Below are 18,879 nucleotides of genomic sequence, written 5' to 3'. Positions count from 1 at the left end.
GGAGGAAGACCATGGTTCTCATCCCACCCTCCATCCTATATAGAAAGTCACAGCCCACTCTGTTGCCGTCTTCCTGAGTCCTAGAGCAAGCTCTGCCCCTGGGGAAAACGGTGACTCTAACAGAAGCTCTGGTCGGGTGTTTGCCATTTCTTTCCTCAGCTTATTTCTCTTCTTACTGTCCTTTCTTGACTCTCAAACCCTCTTTCCTTTGGCAGGATCGCTGCAGAGCAGAGCAGTAGATTGGCAAAATATAGGACACTACGGTAAAGATGAAGGGCGACTCATCCCAGGAGCAGGGCCCCTTTCCATCTTGCCCACCTCATGCATGTCAGTTATTTATCTGATTTTCAACACACTTATTCCTCCCCATCCCTCCCTAAGCCGAAGCTGAATTCTGAGGCCATTTCCCCACTTCCTGGACCAAGCTGTAACTGGACCAGGGCAAAAGCCAAAGCCCCCTGAGTTAGCCTAGCTGATGGTAACTTTGCAGCAGAGCAGCTCTGACCTGGCTTTGACTGTAAGGCTCCATCCTCCCTTGTGTCCCACGGGGTACTTTATAGACACAGCCCCTCTCTGTGTTCATAGGAGAACAGAGTTGAGGATAGACAGATTCAACCTTGGACTTCTTAAAAGGGGACACACATTCCCCCCCCCCCCATTCAGGACATCTAAATTCATTAAATGATGGTCCCATGGCAAATCCTGGCACACCTTGTCACTGTTCTAGGCCTTTTTGTAATATTAACCTCTGATTGGGCCAAACAGTGTGGTTTGGTGAGACACTAAATTATGAAGACTGATGGCCACAGATTAAAGCCAGCATCATCAAAACCCAGGTTCCTAGAGCTCAGGATATATGGTTCAGGGCAGCTCCCTGTGTGACTAAAATGTCAAGTGAAATATCACCCGTTCTCCATTGTGTCAGTCCTAGGATGAGGATGGGAGTGGAGGAAGGTGAAGGGAGGGAAGGAGAAGCGAGTGTCTGATGCTTCATTGATCAGCTCCTTTAGACCAAGGATTGGCAAAAGTTTTCTAGAAAGAGCCAGATAGTACTTTAGACTTTGCAGGCCATACGGTCTCTGTTACAACTACTCAACTCTGCCACTATAATGTGAGAGCAGCCATAGCCCACGTAAACAAACCCACATGGCCATGTTCCAACGAAACTTTGTTTACAAAAACAGGTGGTGGGCTGCATCTGGCCCGTGGGGCACAGTTTGTTGACCCCTGTACTAGACCAACAAAGAGGAGGGAGGTATTTGAGTTTTCAAGTCATGTTCCCTCTCGTCCTTTGCCATGGAAATGGCTTTCCCTGCCAAAGCAACAAAGCCATCTAATTTTCACTCCTCTGAAAATAGGAGTAATCAACAAAAGCATAGAATGTAGAGCCTTTTTCACTGATGTGTGAACATAAGCTGGAACATCTAGTTCTCAACACAGAAAGCGACTACATTTGTTTTGGTTTTGTTTTTTCAGGATTAATTCATATACAGTAAAATTCACCCTTGTTAGTGTACAATTCTGTGAATCTAGAAAGACGTAGTAGACAGTCTTGTAAACACTACCTCAGCCAAGGTACAAACTTATTTCCACACTCCAACGAGCTCCCGTGTCTCTTTGTGGTCTGTCCCTTCTCCCCACCCGCCATTCCTTAGCCTTATCTATTTGTGTTTGTCCTGAATTATAGTTGCTCTTGCTGAGATTTGCTTTCAGAACTAGTCCTTTCTGCTAAGTATTGAGCTCTTTAATTCTTTAAAACTAACTGGATTGGTTTTGTTTTTCTTGATTTTTAGATAGTCTGCCCCCACCCTGCTACCCCCAAACCATACTGCTTGAGAAAGAGGAAAGTCACTTGATCATTTGGACATTTGGGACTTCCTGAGGTTGGGACCTTGTCTTTTAGAGGAAAGTCCCTAGTAGCCAAGTGTTTTTGATCTGAGAACAGGTGTCGATTTGATCAGGCGTAACAGAGGGCTAATTTCTTAGCTAAGATGGAGGCTTGTGGGTCACTACCCTTTCTGCTGTTCTTATTTCATAATTAACGCTGTCCTCTCTGCATGAACGTTTCGGAACACACACACTTTTTTTCTTTTTTGGCTGCACCACGTGGCTTGTGGGATTTTAGTTCCCCGACCAGGGATCGAACCCGTGCCCCCTGCAGTGGAAGCTCGGAGTCCTAACTACTGGACCGCCACGGAATTCCTGGAACACACACCTGGGAACCTCTGAATGCTGGCAGAGAATTAGGGGCACTCACTTTGGTCCTCAGGATGAGTTCCATGCCTGTGCATGCGTGCCGCTTGGAACTGTTGATTAATTGGTTTGGAGCCTGCCATTCTGCAAGACCGCCTTGTCATCACATCAGCCCTCACCACTGGGGACAGCTGTCTGCTGAGGACGGCATGTGTGTGAGCACCTTGCTTCTGCTCACCAGAACCGTCTGAATCACTTACTTGGTGCTGTCACCCTCTGGTTGCACAGTGTCTGTCCAGATTGTCATTTCCCTTCTTGTGTTTCCCCGTCACTTCCTGGAGTCTAGGTGGGGCAGCCGTGGAGAAAGAAGGAATAAAGAGAGTTAGTGTTTTTATCCCCTCTTAAACTTTTTCTGTGAGCTGAGTCCAGTTTTTGAGAATCATTCTTTCTTAAGTTTAGACATCGAGTCTGATCACTGACAAGAACATGACCACATGGTAGGAATGTGGTGCAGATTTCTGTACCGAAAGGTCAGAATGTCATCTTCCAAGCTACGTGAGGGCATGTGTTGTTTGGCAGACCTGGAGTCCGGGAAATTGAAGACGAGCATTCTTCTATTCATCTAGTTGAAATGTACAGTGTCTTTTTGGCCTTGTACTGTGAGAGGTGTGCCTGGAATTACCTCATCTTGTGTTTTCACATACCACACTTAGGTATCATCAGGTGTGTTTCATTGTTTATTTAAGATGTTGTCAGCTTTAGTTCGAGCTATCTGTCTTATATTCTTTTGTGAAATGAGATGGGGCATAAATAAATAGAATTAATAGATGAATGATTGTTCCCTTATAAATGGGATCTCCTAGTACCTTGGTCTCTCTGTTGTCACCAGTTAGGAGCTGCAACACTGAATTGAAATCTTCAATAATTTTGTGTTGTCTCCATTTTCTTTCAGAACAGCACATTAGTTCCAGAAAAACGAAGGAAATTCTGAAAGCTGAAGTGAATATCAAGAAAAGGAGTCAAGAATAATTCATAGTTTGAGAAGAGGAATGAAAAAAAACCTTTATTTAAAAAGAAAAAAGTCAAAATCGTTTTGCTTGTTTTTCTGTTTCCCCAACACAGAGCAGGTACCTGTGAGCCCAGATACTCTGTTTCTTTGGCATGGTGCCCTAGCACGATGCTGTGAATATTCCAACTTACCCACATGTTGCATTGAAAAGTTGAAATCTGTAATTAATCTGTTATGGAATAAAGAGAATAACAGGAATGAAGACCTGAGAGTTTCTTCCGGTACTTTGGGGCTGATTGGATCCCCGGGGCACGTAACATGAGGCCTTCGTTGGGAAGTATGCTTGACACAGTGGCCGGGGTGTTTCTCCAGGACGTTTTACGCTGGTCCTTCTCACCTTTTTTTTTTTTTTTTGGCCGCGCCGCGTGGCATGTGGGAGCTTAGTTCCCCGACCAGGGATCGGACTCGTGCCCCCTGTCACCTCTTTCTTAGCAGAGCCGAGGATTACCTGGAAAAGCCAGAATCCTTTCTTCATCTCCAGCACTGGATACCAACTATGTCCTGTCGATATCTGAGGACCCCTCTGCTTTTGCCTTGAAAGTTTGGTCTTGGCGTGCAGTGGGGAAGGGAAGGGATTATCTTAAAAGAAGGCTGAACCCATGAGCTATCTTAGGTTCTTAGAGGGACACATGCATCTCAAGAATGCCCCTTTGGAAGTTGTGCCCGGGACGACCATTACATGGAGGTTATACGATATCACTTAGAGAAGTAATATTGAGCAGTGTTTATGTGTGCAGACTTCAGTGTTGGGCAGGCCTACTGTTACCACTTACACGCTGAAGGACTTTGGGCAAGTGGCTTAATGTCTCTAAGCCTCCTTTTTTTCCTTCCGTAAAAGATAATAACAGTACCTCCTCATATGGCTGAAAGAGTTTCATGCATCTGAAATGCTTGGCTCAGTGCTTGGCATCTGTCCTAATTGGCCCATAGTTATGTACTTTGGCTCATTGCCTCTACTTCTATTAATTGAAACATAATAGTAGATAACTTTTGAAATGCAGGTAATCCTAGGAGTATTTATTGAGTTTGGGGGGTAGAAATTATTTTAATCGAGTGCTTTCCAACGTAGCTGGACTTGCCCCTTCAAAATGGGGATTTTAATTGGGGAAAGAGGAAAGGAGATGCTGGAACTTCGGCTAGTTCTGAATGGGACTCTGCAGGGGAGAGACCGATATGGGCAATAACAGGGGTGCCTCTTAAGATAGGAAGGAGACCTCACCTTTCCCAGAGGTTGCAAACCGGTGGCCCATATTTTATTTGATCCATAGTGTTTTTTGGGTTTTTTTAATTGAGTTAGTTGCTAACATTTACAAATTGAGAAAATTCATATAAAAATCCAATTTGGGGACTTTCCTGGTGGCGCAGTGGTTAAGAATCCGCCTGCCAGTGCAGGGGACATGGGTTCGAGCCCTGGTCCGGGAGGATCCCACGTGCCACGGAGCAACTAAGCCCACGAGCCACAACTACTGAGTCCGCGTGCCACAACTACTGAAGCCCGCACGCCTAGAGCCCGTGCTCCGCAACAAGAGAAGCCACCGCAATGAGAAGCCCACGCACCGCAGCAAAGACTAGCCCCCGCTCGCCGCAGCTAGAGAAAGCCTGTGTGCAGCCACGAAGACCCAGCGCAGCCAAAGATAAATAAATTTATAAAAATAAGTAAAATAAATAAATTTATTTAAAAAAAATCCAATTGGGGGTTTGGGATTCTCTGGAAAAAGAAAATCAGAGCCGGCAACATTGGGCCTGATTCCTGTATGACAACAATCAGCTGAAGCTGAATAGCATCTGCTGCCTTGGGGTTGGGCCTGCACTCTCCAGTCTGCCGCAGTCCTGCCCCCACGGGTTCCACCTACTCTGGCATCGGTCCTCCCACCAACTTTGCGCGATTGGTACCTGCCTGGCTCCTGTAGACGTATGACTTTGAAAGCCTTGCTTTTAAATTTTAGCTTCTTATCCCACCCTGATGGGAAAAGGTGATGTTGGTCTCCCACTGCTGTTGGGTGGCTCCTAGTGTCCCTGCTTATGGCTGCTGCGACCTCAGCAGCTCAGAGTGGTGGGGAAGGGAGGAGAGCAGGAGACCCACCCACCTGGTACTGTCGCACCTGTAACCAGACCTGTATAGTTCTGGAAGACAGACTGGTTGAGGCCTGCTGGACAGAGGTGTAGAGAAGAGACAGTAGGGCCTGAGCATAGAAGTGCAGTGGCTGGAGGGCAGGAGATCAGGAAACGGCTTCCTGGAGAAGGGGCTGGCAGGGCTCAGGGGCGCCATGGCTGGTTCAGGGCTGGCCTGCAGACCTAGAGGAGCTGGGGAATAAAGCACAGCAGACATTTGCTACATGCCAGGCTCTGTGCTTGGTCCAGCTGTGGCAGTGAGCAAGACAGATTGTTCCCTGCCCTTGGTCCACTTATATCCCGGAGGGGACAAGGGAAAGGGAGCAGAGTAATCACAAATCTGAAAAGGAATATTTATCTAGAGGGGTTGGGAAGGCTAAGCTGACAATCGAAGGAAAAGAGGCAGTCTTTGCAGAGCTGGGGAAGAACATTCTAGGCAGAGAAGCAACATACGCAAAGGTTCTGAGGCAAGAGCTTGGCGTATCTGAACTGAAAGCAGGCCAGGGTAACTAGGGCGGAGCTAGCAAGGAAGAGAGTATCCTTGGAAGCCATAGCAAATATGGATTTTAAGGGCCGTGGTAAAGGGGATAGATTTTATTTTAAGACTGACAGCAAATTAAGGGAACTTGAATTTTATGCTGAGATATAGCAGAGGCAGAAACAGCTCGTATGCTGTCTTTCTGGCCCTACCCACTGGGAGAAGCCTCTTGAAGGCAGCAGGAGAGAGTCTGCTTGCTTGTAGCCTCGTGGTATGTCTGGGGAGGCTGCAGTTGAGAACAGGCCTAATGAAATCCACTGGATTTGTTGCTCAAATTATTTGCTACTAGCAAAGATCCTTTGCTTGACCAAACTTTAGTCAGGATCCTGAAATTTCTCCTACGCCCATCTGTACTCTTTCTTTTAAAATCTAGTTTTAGCAAGAACCCTGCTAAGCAGTTTAACCAGACCCTCCCACCTCCATGTCTGATCACCCTGATATGTGGTCAGATTCCTCACCCTCCACCATCTCCCAGGTGATGTCTGATCTTCCTGGCCTATCTTCAGCCAGAATCCTGTTAGGTCAGCTTAGCTAGAATCCCCTTACCCCTGATGTATCTTCTTGGTAAGTTTCCATCCACTGATCCCCACCCTGCTCCTTGGCTATCAGTTCCCACTAGACCATGCTGTATTCAGAATTGAGCCCACTTCTATACGAGGTCTCTTTCCCCCTATTGCAGTAGTCCTGAATAAAATCTGTTCTTACCTCTTTAACTGCTGTGCAGCTCTGGTTTTCATTTGACACCTCAGTAGTGCCTGGGCCTTGCCTTCTCTATAAAGAGTACTCAGCACAGCAGGTCAGAGTCCAACCGACCTTTCTTCAACCCCCTGGGCCTTAGTTTCTTATCAGTAAAAATGTGATAATACCTCTGACGGCTTTATAAGGGTTAAATGAGGTCACATCCAAAACACAGACTACAGTGCGTGACACTGACATTGACTCAGAGTTTTCTTGGATTAGTATAGATATTACCATTGTTATTTCCTGTGTGTCGTTGGCAGGAGCCCAGTAAGCAGTTTGTACCAGGTCCACGTTTCTTTGTTGGTTGGTTGAATTCGCTTGCTTCCCCAGCTGTCATTTCCTGAAGGGCCTGGAGGCTTGAAACAACACAGGAGCACTGTCCTGGAATCAGGAGTCTGTTCCGAGCTTTGCCCCCTCCGAGCTGTAGGACCCAACCTCTTACCTCTGCTCTGCCCTCCCCCAAGGGCTGTGGTAGGGAGCACATGAAGCAATGGATAGGAAACCCCTTTGTGAACTTTAATATAAACATAAGGGATTATCATTAGCAACAAGTCCCCCATTGATTAGAGCATTTCTTTAGGGAAAAAAAAAATAATAGCACTCCGTCTTAAGTGGGACCCCCAAAGGAATGGGAAACTCCCAGTCCCTCTGTGGGGAGGGTTTAAGTCCTGTAAGCTGCCATTAGTGTTGTAGTTAATGGAGATAAAGCACCGGAATTGTTGCCATCACGGTCTTTTCCTTTATAATGGCATTCACCTCGAAAACCACAAGTAGCAGCGGGGCCCAGTGGTCGTTATTTCATTTGAAAAACTCATTGGAAGTTGAGAGAGCCCTCAGTCTTTGCTTTTGTCGGGCCAGGCGGAGGAAAGAGCTGAGCAGGTGGGTCTGGGGGAAGGAAGGGGGGGCTCGGGCTGGCCTGGCGAAACCACCATTCAGCAGCCTCCTCCTTTGTTCTCCTTCCTTGGCAGGTTCTCGGCCAGCCCGCTCAGCTTGGTTGAAGTGGACCGCGGCCCTCAAAGGCCAGCCTTCTCTTCTGAAGGGGGCTTTTGTTCCCCATTGTTGGTTTTGTCTCCTCCACGGAGCCACGGTGGCCCCCCGCAGAGCCTTTCCCACGCTTCACATTCTTTCTTGGAGGGCAAACTGGGGGCTCCCAGACAGAGCAGGTGGTCTGAAGCGGGTGAAGCCCCGAGCTGGCTTTACAGCCCTGGTGTGGGAGACGGGCCCACGGGATGCGGGTGCAGCACTGTGTGTGCCAGGTCGGAAAAGGCCAGAGATGGGACTGCTCACCTCTGAGTCCCCATCAACTCTGAGATGCTACAAATCTTCTCGTACTTTTAATCCAAACACACATCCCATCATCCAGACGTTTCACTTTTTTTTTTTTTAGATTTAATTTACTTATAGTAAGATGCACAAATCTTAAGTGTATAGCTAGTGTAACCATTACCCAAGTCAAAATATAGAATGTTTTGATCCCCTCTCGGAAAGTTCAGAGTCTAAGAAGAGGCTATGTGTGGGGTGCTGTGTGGTGGTGTAGGTGATGTGTGTGGGTATCTGGCCCAGGTGAAACTGTTCATGAATAGAAAAAGTTGGGTAATCACCGACATAGGTACATCTGGTCAGTGGCTTCAGCTCTCTGCTTCCCTTTATTAGCAAAACTTCTTCAAAGAATTGTCTCTACCAGTGCTGTCCAATAGAAATGTAATGCAAGCCCCATAGGTGATTTAAAATTTTCTAGTAACCATAACAAAAAAGTAAGAAACAGGTGAAATTCAATTTTAATATATTTTATTTAACCCAATCTATTCAAAATATTATTTGAATATGTAATTAATACAAAAAACATTACTGAGATATTTTGTATTCTTTTTTCATACTGTCTTTGAAATCCACTTAAAGCACATCTCAGTTGATATTAGCCACCTTTCAAGTGTTCAGCAGCCACATGTGTTCAGTGGCCACCATATTGGGCAGCCAGGTCTTTACTCACCAGCTCTGACTCCTCTCCTGCCATTTTCTCTCTTTTTTTTTTTAAGATTTTTTTGATGTGGACCATTTTTTTAAAGTCTTTATTGAATTTGTTACAATATTGCTTCTGTTTTATGTTTTGGTGTTTTGGCCATGAGGCATATGTGGGATCTTAGCTCTCCGACCAGGGATCAAACCTGCACCCCCTGCATTGGAAGGCGAAGTCTTAACCACTGGACCGCCAGGGAATTCCCCTACCATTTGCTCTTGAACCCACTCAAGTCAGACTTTTGCCTCCACCATCTACCCAATTTGTTCTTGCCAAGGTCATCAGTGGTTTCCATGGTCATTTTCATGTTCAGTTCTCAACTGACTTGACCCATCAGCAGCATTTGGTACAGTAGATCATTCCCTTCTCAAAACGCTTTCTTCAGTTGGCTTCTGGAATTTCTCTCTTGTAGTTTTCCTGTTATCTCACTGCCTGTTCCTTCTCAGTCTCCTTTGCTGGTTCCTCATCTTTCCTCCAAGCTTTAAATGTGGGGTGCCCCTGGATAGTCCTTGGACATCTGCTCTTTCTGTTCCTCTTAGTGATCTAACCCACTCTCCTCACTTTAATGACCATCTAAAGGGTGGCGGCTACCAAACCAAACCGGCTGACCAGACCTCTCTCCTGGCTCCAGACTTGTACACCCAGGTGCCTACTCAACATCCTCACTGGAGCCTTTAAGGGGCATCTCAGACTCAGTATGTCTAAACCCAAACTCCTAATACTCCCCCCACCGCCAAAGCTCCTAAATGGCAACTCCATTCTTCCAGTTGCTTAGGCCAAAAACTTTGGAGTCATTCTTGACTCCTCTCCAATCCCCACACCGTATCCAACAGCAAATGAGTTCTACCCTAAGAATGTATCCAGAATCTGACCCTTTCTCAGAGTGACATTAAATACAAGTCAGATCACGTCATTCTGCTTAAACTCTGCGATGGCTCCCATCTCACCAAGGGTGAGATTTTTAAGTCCTTACCATGGCCTCCAAGGGTCCGATGAGCTGGCTTCCCACTCCCTCTTGGCCTCCTTTCCTTCACCCGCAGCCTCGCTGTGCTCTAGCTAGCCACACTGACCTTCTGCTCCTCTTCCCTCCACGCTCTTGCCTCAGGGCCTTCGTGTTGGGTTTTCACTCTGCTTGGAATGTTCTTCACCGAGATATTCTCAAGGCCAACTTTTGAGGGACTTTACTCAAATGTCCCTCATCAGAGAGGCCTTCCCTAACCACCACACCACATACATATTCACTAGAGATAAAATAATCCCCTCCAGCACTCCCATCCCCTTAATTTTTTTCCCTTTGCAATCGCCACCATCTTACATATTCTATACAGTAAGTCCCCTACACATGAACCTTCAAGTTGTGAGCTTTCAAAGATGCGAACATGCGTTTGCATGTCCAGTCATGTAAGCTAGTTCACGTGTCTGGCGTACATTGTCACGTGTGTGCATCCTCTGTAAGTGGTTGTGCTTTTGTGTACTTTGCTGTGCAGTACTATATAGAGTACAGTAGTTCAGTATCTTTATTTCAAACGCAGGATGTCCGGAAGCAAACGTAAAAGCAGCGGTGATGTAGCTGGTACGGCTAAGAAGCACCAGCTGTTGTACTGTACTACTGTACCTTTCAAGGTACTGTACTGTAAAATTAAAAATGTTTTCTTTATTTTTTTGTGTTTGTTCTTTATGTATTATTTGTGTGAAAAGTATTATAAACCTATTACAGTACAGTACTCTATAGCCGATTGTGTTAGTTGGGTACCTAGGTTAACTTTGTTGGACATAAACGAACAAATTGAGCTTACGAATGCGCTCTCAGAATGGAACTCTTTCGTATGCAGGGGATTTACTGTATTTACTTGTTTTTATTATTCTTTCCCGTTTTTTTTTTTTAACATCTTTATTGGAGTATAATTGCTTTACAATGTTGTGTTTCTGCTTTATAACAAAGTGAATCAGCTATACATATACATATATCCCCATATCCCCTCCCTCTTGCGTCTCTTTCCCACCCTCCCTATCCCACCCCTCTAGGTGGTCACAAAGCACCGAGCTGATCTCCCTATGCTATGCGGCTGCTGCCCACTAGCTGTCTATTTTACATTTGGTAGTGTATATATGTCCATGCCACTCTCTCACTTCGTCCCAGCTTACTCTTCCTCCTCCCTGTGTCCTAGAATATAAGCTCTATAAGGTCAGGGACTTTGTTTGCTCCCAACTGTATTCCCAGTGCCTAGAACAGCACTTGGCACATAGTGGGAGCTCTAGAAATATTTGTTGAATGAATAAATGGTATTGCTCATAGGTGAACAAGTCACCAGTGGATGAAGGATGACTTTCACCCAGAGTAGACAAATATGGCTAAGAGCCCGGTTCTGGGCTGGACCCCCTGGGTTTGAATCCCAGCTCTCTCCTTGCCAGCAGTGACCGTAGCAATTCAGTTCACCCTTCTGTGCCTCAGTTCCTTGTCTGTGAAATGAGAAGGATGCCAATACCTCCCATTAGGCTGTGTGAGGAGCGCATGAGATTCTACATGTGAAGCTGCCCGGCTGACACTGAGTGTTTGGTAAATATTAGCTTTTTTTTTTTTAATATCTTGTAATACCACTTTGGGAAATGTAACTATGTAAAACATGAAAAAATTAGGTTGAAGATAAAAGAAAAATTGAAATGCAGACCAGTATGGGGGAATTTTATTGTATTTATAAAGGAAAAGGTAGGTCAGAAATTAAATAGGATTAACCGGATGCAGTTGTGTCTCAGCTGCAGGGAGCAGGAAATGTACGCAGAATCTTCATCCTTGGGAATTCCTGTCGCAGAAAGAAAGATAAATCTCAGTCTGGGGGCACTGGAGTAAAGGCAAGACGGGACAGGACACCTGGAATTAGGGTGATGGAGACTCCAGTGTTAAGACTGACTATCTGCGTCCCAAAAGGACCTCAGTCTTAGCCCCAGTTCTCCCAACCTACTCCCAGTGAGATCCTGGGCAGTCACTTGCCCGTGAAGAAGCCGCTTCTAATCCCCAGACAGGGTTAGATTAGGTTATTCTTTCCAGCACACACATCCACCACACCCTTTACATCTCTTACCATTTATCACACATTAAATAATCCACCGTACAAGTACTTGATTAATTTCTGTCTGCCCCAGTGTGTTATGAATTCCACGTGAGCAGAGACCACGGCTGTCTCATCCACCGCTGTCCCCCCAGCCCAGAGCCTGGCCATCTTTGGATGATTTTTAAGGGATGGGAAGATGGATAAATCTGAACTTGTTACCTTATAGGACTGTTATGTGGACGCAAAGTGTGGTGAATGCGAAAGGATGCCATCTGCCAAATCATTCTACGCTGCACTCTTTAGGTGTAAGAACTCATTCTGCTGTTATGTTTTCTCAGGCCCACCGTGATGTCCTGGTATTTGCAGCAGTTGAGCTGGAGGGGGAACAATGGCTGGCGCAGCCTCCAGGCCCCTTCCTGCTGCTCTATGACTTCGAGCTCTGTGAAGCCTCTGGCTTTTAACCTGCAGGAACAAAGCCTGCATTCTTAGGACTTGGCCCTCCTTAGGGCCACTCTGCCCCACTGGGGCCTGGTGGGAGCCATAGAGCAGGTGAATGATGACCTAATCCCAGTGTGAGAGGCACAGGGGAGACATTATTCTTAGGGGCATTTTTAAAAAGAATTCTAGCCTTCGGGACCTTGGCAGTGATTGGAGCGAACCCACTCCCTTCACAGAGGAGGGAACTGGGAAGCTGACTTGCTCTGTGTGGAGAGTTGGCTGCAGAACCAGACCTGGGCCTCAGGTGTCCATCCTGGCTCCCAGGCTGGTTCTTGCCCCTCCTGCACTCTTTCTGTCACCCTGCTGCTGCTTGCATCTCCCCAGGACTGTACTTGGTGAGATCTCTGAGCTCTTGGTGTTTAATTAGGCTGGGAAGAAGGTGAGGGGGCACACGGAGAGCTCTGCTGGGAACTGAATTTGCTTAATAGTTTGGTCCAGAAGTGCCTGGCAGAGTCGTGCTGGGACACGTTTGTGCTCACAGTTCAAAGTCGGGCTCTAAAATATAGCAGAGTTTCTCCAAACAGTCGTGTCATTTTGGGGAAACTTTGTCTGCGAAGTGGAGTTCATGTGAAGCGCTCCAGGGAAGCAAGGCAGGTCTTGGGCCTGCCTAGTCCCTGACTTGGGGCCAGATGCTGCCCCTTCTTTGCCTCAGTTTTCCTCCTCTGTAAAATGGGAAAACTCATTGCTGATCTCCCCCGACTCATACTGGGATTGTGAGGGTCAGGGAGAGGGGAACTGACTGTCACTCCCATCTCTCCCTCTCACGAGCGCAGCTCACACTTGTCCACCCGAGGGTGTTGGGAGGGGCTGGTCTTCCTTTGGCTTTACAGTTTTATGAACTTGGTAAGGGATCCAGGGCACGCCTCCTACTACATCAGCATCAGAGTCCCCTGGGACCCTTGTTAAGATGATTTAGATGCCTGGATCCTATCCCAGAACTGTTGAGTAACATTTCTGGACACAGACACTGAGCCTGGCCTCTGGCTACATGCTGGAGATACAGCAGGGGACAAGACCAGTCTCTGTCGCACATTTTCTCCCCTTCTTCTGGTTCTTGATGTGTGGAAGGAGGGACCCCATTCCCAGTTTGCTTGGTAGAGCCCCACACCTTTGGAGATGAGGAGTTTCTTTCCTGTTCCTGCCCACCCTCTGGGAAAGAAACCTCTGAGGTCCCTAAACACACACACATGCACACATGCACATGCACACATACACACACACATACACACGTATTCCCACCTGTGCTCCTGCAGCAGGGTCACCAGGATGTTCTCCAACGCCACCTGCTTTTGGTCTGTCCACATGCTGTCCACCTGACGGCCAAGCCGTACCTTTGCTCCTTGCTCCTGGTTTCTCTCTCTATTCGATTGGAAAAAGAGAAACAACTGAGGTTGCTACTTGAATAGGACGCAGAGAGGCCTGCGAAAGGCCAGGGCAAAGTTAGCAGAGCAGGGTGCGTCCCTCTGCCTATTCCAATATCTGGCATAGACTCTTGCACCCAACTGAATTAGACTCAGCAACATTTAAGAAGACAGTATCTATAGGAGTGAAGACAATAGACTATGAAACACATATCTTCCTACAGACGACTTATTAATTACAAAGGAGAAAATGTTAACTTTACAGAGGAGAAACCTGGCAGACATCATGCTAACCAAGTGATCAAAGTTACCATTACCAATGGGACAAATTGACATCATGTGCCTCCCGATAGGATGCACTGAGAAGGACGCAACATCACTTCTGTTGCATAACATGAATGTAATCATGAGAAAGCACAAGGCAAGTCCAATATGAGGGACATTCTATAAAGAACTGGCCTGTACTAATCAAAAATGTCAATGTCACAAAAGACTGAAGAACTGGCCCAGATTAAAAGAAACTAAAGAGACATGACAACTATGATGCCACCTGTGATGCTGGATTGGGTCCTGGATGAGGAAGATCAATAATTGTTATAAAGGACATTTGGGGACAACTGGTGAAATTTGAATATGGACTCTAAGTGATAATTATACTGTGATTATTTAAGAGAGTGTCCTTTGATTAGATACTAGGAGACACACACAGAAGTACTTAAGGATAAAGGGTCATGATGACTGCAATCCACTCCCAAATGGCTCAGCAAAATAATAATAATAATAATAATAATAATAATAATAATAATACATACATACATACCTGGGTTTGTGTGTGTATGTCTAGATCTATATCTAGATATAGATACAAAGTAAGCAAATATAATAAAAATATTAGGAACTGTTGACTACAGGGAAGGGTATGTGAAAGCCCTTTGTACTATTGCTGCAACTTCTCCGTAAGTTTGGAATTTTTTCAAAATAAAAACTAAAAAGTGGGGCTTCCCTGGTGGCACAGTGGTTAAGAATCCGCCTGCCAATGCAGGGGACATGGGTTCGAGCCCTGGTCCGGGAAGATCCCACATGCCGCGGAGCAACTAAGCCCGTGCGCCACAACTACTGAGCCTGTGCTCTAGATCCCGCGAGCCACAACTACTGAAGCCCACATGCTTAGAGCCGGTGCTCCGCAACAAGAGAAGCCACCGCAATGAGAAGCCTGCGCACCGCAACGAAGAGTAGCCCCCGCTCACCACAACTAGAGGAAGCCCATGCGCAGCAACAAAGACCCAACACAGCCAAAAATAAATAAATTAATAAATTAAAAAAAAACAAACAAAAAACTAAAAAGTGTTCAGGCTGTAGAGTCAGGCTGTTTGAATGCTAACTCTGCCACTCTTTGGTGTGTGTCCTTTAGAAGCTATTAATGTAGCTTCTGTACGATGGGGGTAAGAGGAACTGCTTTGTAGAGTTGTTGGAAAGAGCACATAAGAAACTAAGAATAGGGACTTCCCTGGCGGTCCAGTGGTTAAGACTTCGCGCTCCTAACGCAGGGGGCCCGGAGTTCGATCCCTGGTCAGGGAACTAGATCCTGCATGCTGCAACTAAAAGATCCCACGTGCTGCAACTAAAAGATTCCCACATGCCGCAACTAAGAGTTTTCTTGCCACAGCTAAAGATCTTGTGTGCTGTAACTGAGATCCGGAACAGCCAAATAAATAAATAAATACTAAAAAAAAAAAAAAGAAGAAGAAGAAGAAAAGAAACTAAGAATAATGGCTGACACTACCAAGGGCTTACTCTGTGCCCAGCACTGTGCTGGGTGTGTGTAAATGTCCCAGGGCAAAGTCTTTGTTTCTGGCAGAGTCACAGTCAAGTGGTGACTACCACTGGTGTTGTCACTGTTGGAGCCCATCACAGGGACAAGCACATAGTGGGTGCTCAGTGATCATATATTAGTTAAGTGTAAGCTGAGGTTTGACATTGGAGCCCTCTGCTATGGCGAGTCCAGAAATGACAGATGCTGTGCAAGGGGAGAGACCAAACTTGGTCCCTCCAAACCGCGATGCACTTGGGGTGCGGGAAGAAGTCACGAGAACATCAGCTCACCCCTGCTGCCTGCTCATGATGTCCTGGAGAAGCTTGCGGGCAGACAGCTGGCCCAGCACCTTCCGGTAGCTGTTGGTGAAGATGGCGTCTGCGTACCTCGGCATCCTAGTGGAAGGAGTCAGAGGTCAAAAGGCAGGGTGGGAGGCCCCGGGGGGCTGTGCTCATGGGGTCTCTATAAGGTCCTTCTGTGGCCTGTCCCCAGAGAGAGCTGGAACCTGGGCTGAGTGACCTCTCTGGGGCTCAGAGTCTGCCTCCCTCCCAGAGATGAGCAGTGGAGGCTGCCCTAGGAGATAGCTGGGGACCAGCTGGTGGCTTGATTCTGCATCCCCTAAGTAGCAACCCTGGCAGGGCTGGCTTTGGGGTGGCAGGAATCCAGCAGGCCCTGTTGTCAGGACTGCTTACCTGAGGGGCTGGGAAGGCAGGGAGCCGTGGGAGCCGCTGCTGAGGGTGAGGGTCACGAGGAAGAACACCCAGAGCAGCATCCTTCACCCCTGTGCTGGCACCTGGGAAGTGACAGACAGGAAGAAAAGGTCAGGTGAAGCCATAGCCACTGGGATGCCTTTTGCTGGGTGGGCCCAGCCCTGGGCTTGGCTCCATGCAAGTTTGGTCCTTGTCTTTTGGAAGCCGTCGGGTAGGAAAAAGAACCCAGACACACCTGGGTTCAAGTTCTGCCTCTGCCAGTCACAAGCTCTGACCTCATTTTCTCTGTCTGTAAAATGGGCGTGATAAGGCTACTCTGCTGACCTCACAGGGTTGAACATAAAATGAATGATAATGGTGAAACTGCCCCTCCTTGTAAGGCCTTATACATGGGATTCAGGCCTCAGCAAGGATTAGGGGAGGAGCAAGCACCTTCCCTTAGTCACCTAAGTCACCCACCAGCCCAGTGTGGCACTGACGGTATTGAACAGGGCTAACAGCTCAGGCTCTGAGTCAGACAAATCTGAGTTCACATCTGGGCTCTGCCATCACTAGCTGTGCATCCCAGGACTAGTGGCTTCTCCTTTCTGGACCTCAGTTTCCCTATCCATAAAATGGAGTCAATAACTACACCTACTGCATAGGGTCCTTGTGAGCATGAGGTGAGATGAGGCACCTGAAGTGAGCACTTGGCACGTGGGCAATTCTCCACACACCTCTGCTCCGATGACCTAATGCTCAGGGAGCAGGCTGTCCTGATTTTGTGAGGAGTTGGAAGAAAGGGAGGAAGGCTATACATCTTGCTCCAGATGCTTAGATTTTGCCCTGGAAGAGTTTTAGCCCTGGAAGAGACCAGGGAGCCTGGGGAGTCCGTGAGGCAGAGTCATCTCATAGATCACGTAATTATCCTTCATTGGGGCCTGCTGACACTGTGCTCGGCAATTAGGGGAAGAAGAGTCTACAGGGAGAGAGCCGCCTCGGCTGGGGCGGTGCCACTGCTGTCAGACCACGGTGTGGAAACGGCTGGCCTCGGAGTGACTCAGCCACCTCAGAGTTGGGTCTTCTCATCTCCCAGGGGCACCCCCTCTCAGCAGGATGTGCACTCCATGGGGATACAGACCCCTCCAGAGGCTCAGCCAGCCCCTGAGGGCAGGACCCCTCATGTTCCACCATCTCCTCGCATCACTCCATTTCCAGCTGGTCCTGCTGAGGAGGGATTTCCGGCAGGCAGGGCCAGCCCTGAGGGAATCCACTTCCTTTCCTGGGCTCACTTGCCCTCTCAGGGCATCACCCCTCTTCTCCCAGACACTGGGGTCTCGACTAACCCAGGGATGCCCTGAGACTCCAGGAAGCACCCCGGGGACTGCTCAATGCTGCCCGAGACCCCTGCACCTCCAGAGCCGGAGGGAGCAGCCATCCAGGCCTCAATCATCAGCCCCTCTTTGATGTGCACCCCTTCATCCTCCCTGTCCAAAGACAATGCTCCAGTTTCAGCTCAAACACTTGCTGCCGGTGAGTGACAGGGAGCTCACTAACTCCAAGCCAGTCTGTCCTATTTCTCCTGTTAGGAAGTTTTTCTCGTTGCACCAAGTCCAAGTCCCCTTATCCTGCAAATACTTGTTAAACGTTTACTATTCTGGTAAGGATTGGGGCTAGAGAAAAGATGAGACCGTGGTGTCGACCCCACGGGCTGCCCCTTTGACATCCACCTGTCGTGCCTTCCAGACCTTCTGCGCCTTCATCCACACGACAAGCCCTTTAGATGCGTTTTGCATCTGACTTAGAACTTGGCCCCCCAGACCAAGGATCTTCAGTCTCCTGTCCTCATCACACACTATCACACCTGGCCCCGCTTTCCCGACCTGATCCACAGCTGGAGTTTCCTAAGTAAGGAGAATTTTGGAGGCAAAGGGGTCTCCTTGACATGACCACAGCTTTTTCTGTGTCCCAGCTGCATCCTGGGCTTTCTCGCCTTCTTTCCTGCTGATCTTTTAATGACCTGAGCACATCCAGGCCCCCAGTCACCTCACTCACCTCTCAGAAGCCCTTGACACCTCACCCCATCCAGAGCGAAGCCCTAACCTCTGTTTTTGGCCTAAGCTCCACCTCAGCCTCCCCATCCCCTGCCCCTTCTCCCAGGGCTGGCACAAGTGATTCCCAGCCCCTGTGCCCACCCGGCCCGCACAGCCCACCCTCACACTCGCCCTCGGGAGCAGGTATCACGACCTCCAATTTTACAGCCATGGAAATGAGCCCAGAGAGGAGAAAGGCCTTTTTCCATGGTCCTCCATCAAATTAGTTTTGGAGTGGGCACTTCAGAACGGGCCTCCTGATCCGCACGGCGGCCTCTCAGAAACAAGCCCTTAATCACAAGACTCCCTATTCATGGGGTGCTTCAGAATTCATCACCTGCACATGGGAAACGGTTCTGAGAAGACTGAAAGCCTTTGCTCTTTGTTACTGGGTCTCTGGGGAAGAAACAAGGGGGACAAACAGGAACACCTGCTTGGTTGGCGTGTCCCTGTGCACATCCGATGGTTTTAGGGAGTTGAAAATAACCTGATATTGGCAGACTTTGGGGGGCAAGTCATAGTAAATCCAGTAACCCGTGGTCATGCAGAAGGAGGCTGGGCAACCTCATAATCTGGTCAACCAAGAGGCACAAGATTTGCCATAAACCGCTTGCCCCAGGGATGGGTCAAGCCACCACTGTAACCTCTGGGGTATGAGAACCTAATCCATGGGGTGGCAAAATCCCATTGGACAAAGAGAGAAAA

The 18,879-nt window shown here is 47.8% G+C and overlaps 1 protein-coding gene across 2 annotated transcripts in view; it reads left to right on the top strand.

Moving 5' to 3' along the window:
• Window positions 1-3,464, top strand: part of RPN2 (ribophorin II) — a 55,006-nt gene extending 51,542 nt beyond the window's left edge. For both annotated transcript variants that reach the window (XM_061207886.1, XM_061207887.1), the window contains exon 17: window positions 3,146-3,464. In XM_061207886.1, coding sequence (XP_061063869.1) covers window positions 3,146-3,158 — 13 coding nt within the window. In that variant the 3' untranslated portion in view covers window positions 3,159-3,464. The remainder of the gene's footprint in view (window positions 1-3,145) is intronic.
• Window positions 3,465-18,879: the final 15,415 nt, after the last annotated feature.

This window comes from Eubalaena glacialis, chromosome 13 (assembly GCF_028564815.1).
Source record: "Eubalaena glacialis isolate mEubGla1 chromosome 13, mEubGla1.1.hap2.+ XY, whole genome shotgun sequence".
Lineage (NCBI taxonomy): Eukaryota > Metazoa > Chordata > Mammalia > Artiodactyla > Balaenidae > Eubalaena > Eubalaena glacialis.
This window is presented reverse-complemented; position numbering and strand designations above follow the sequence as displayed.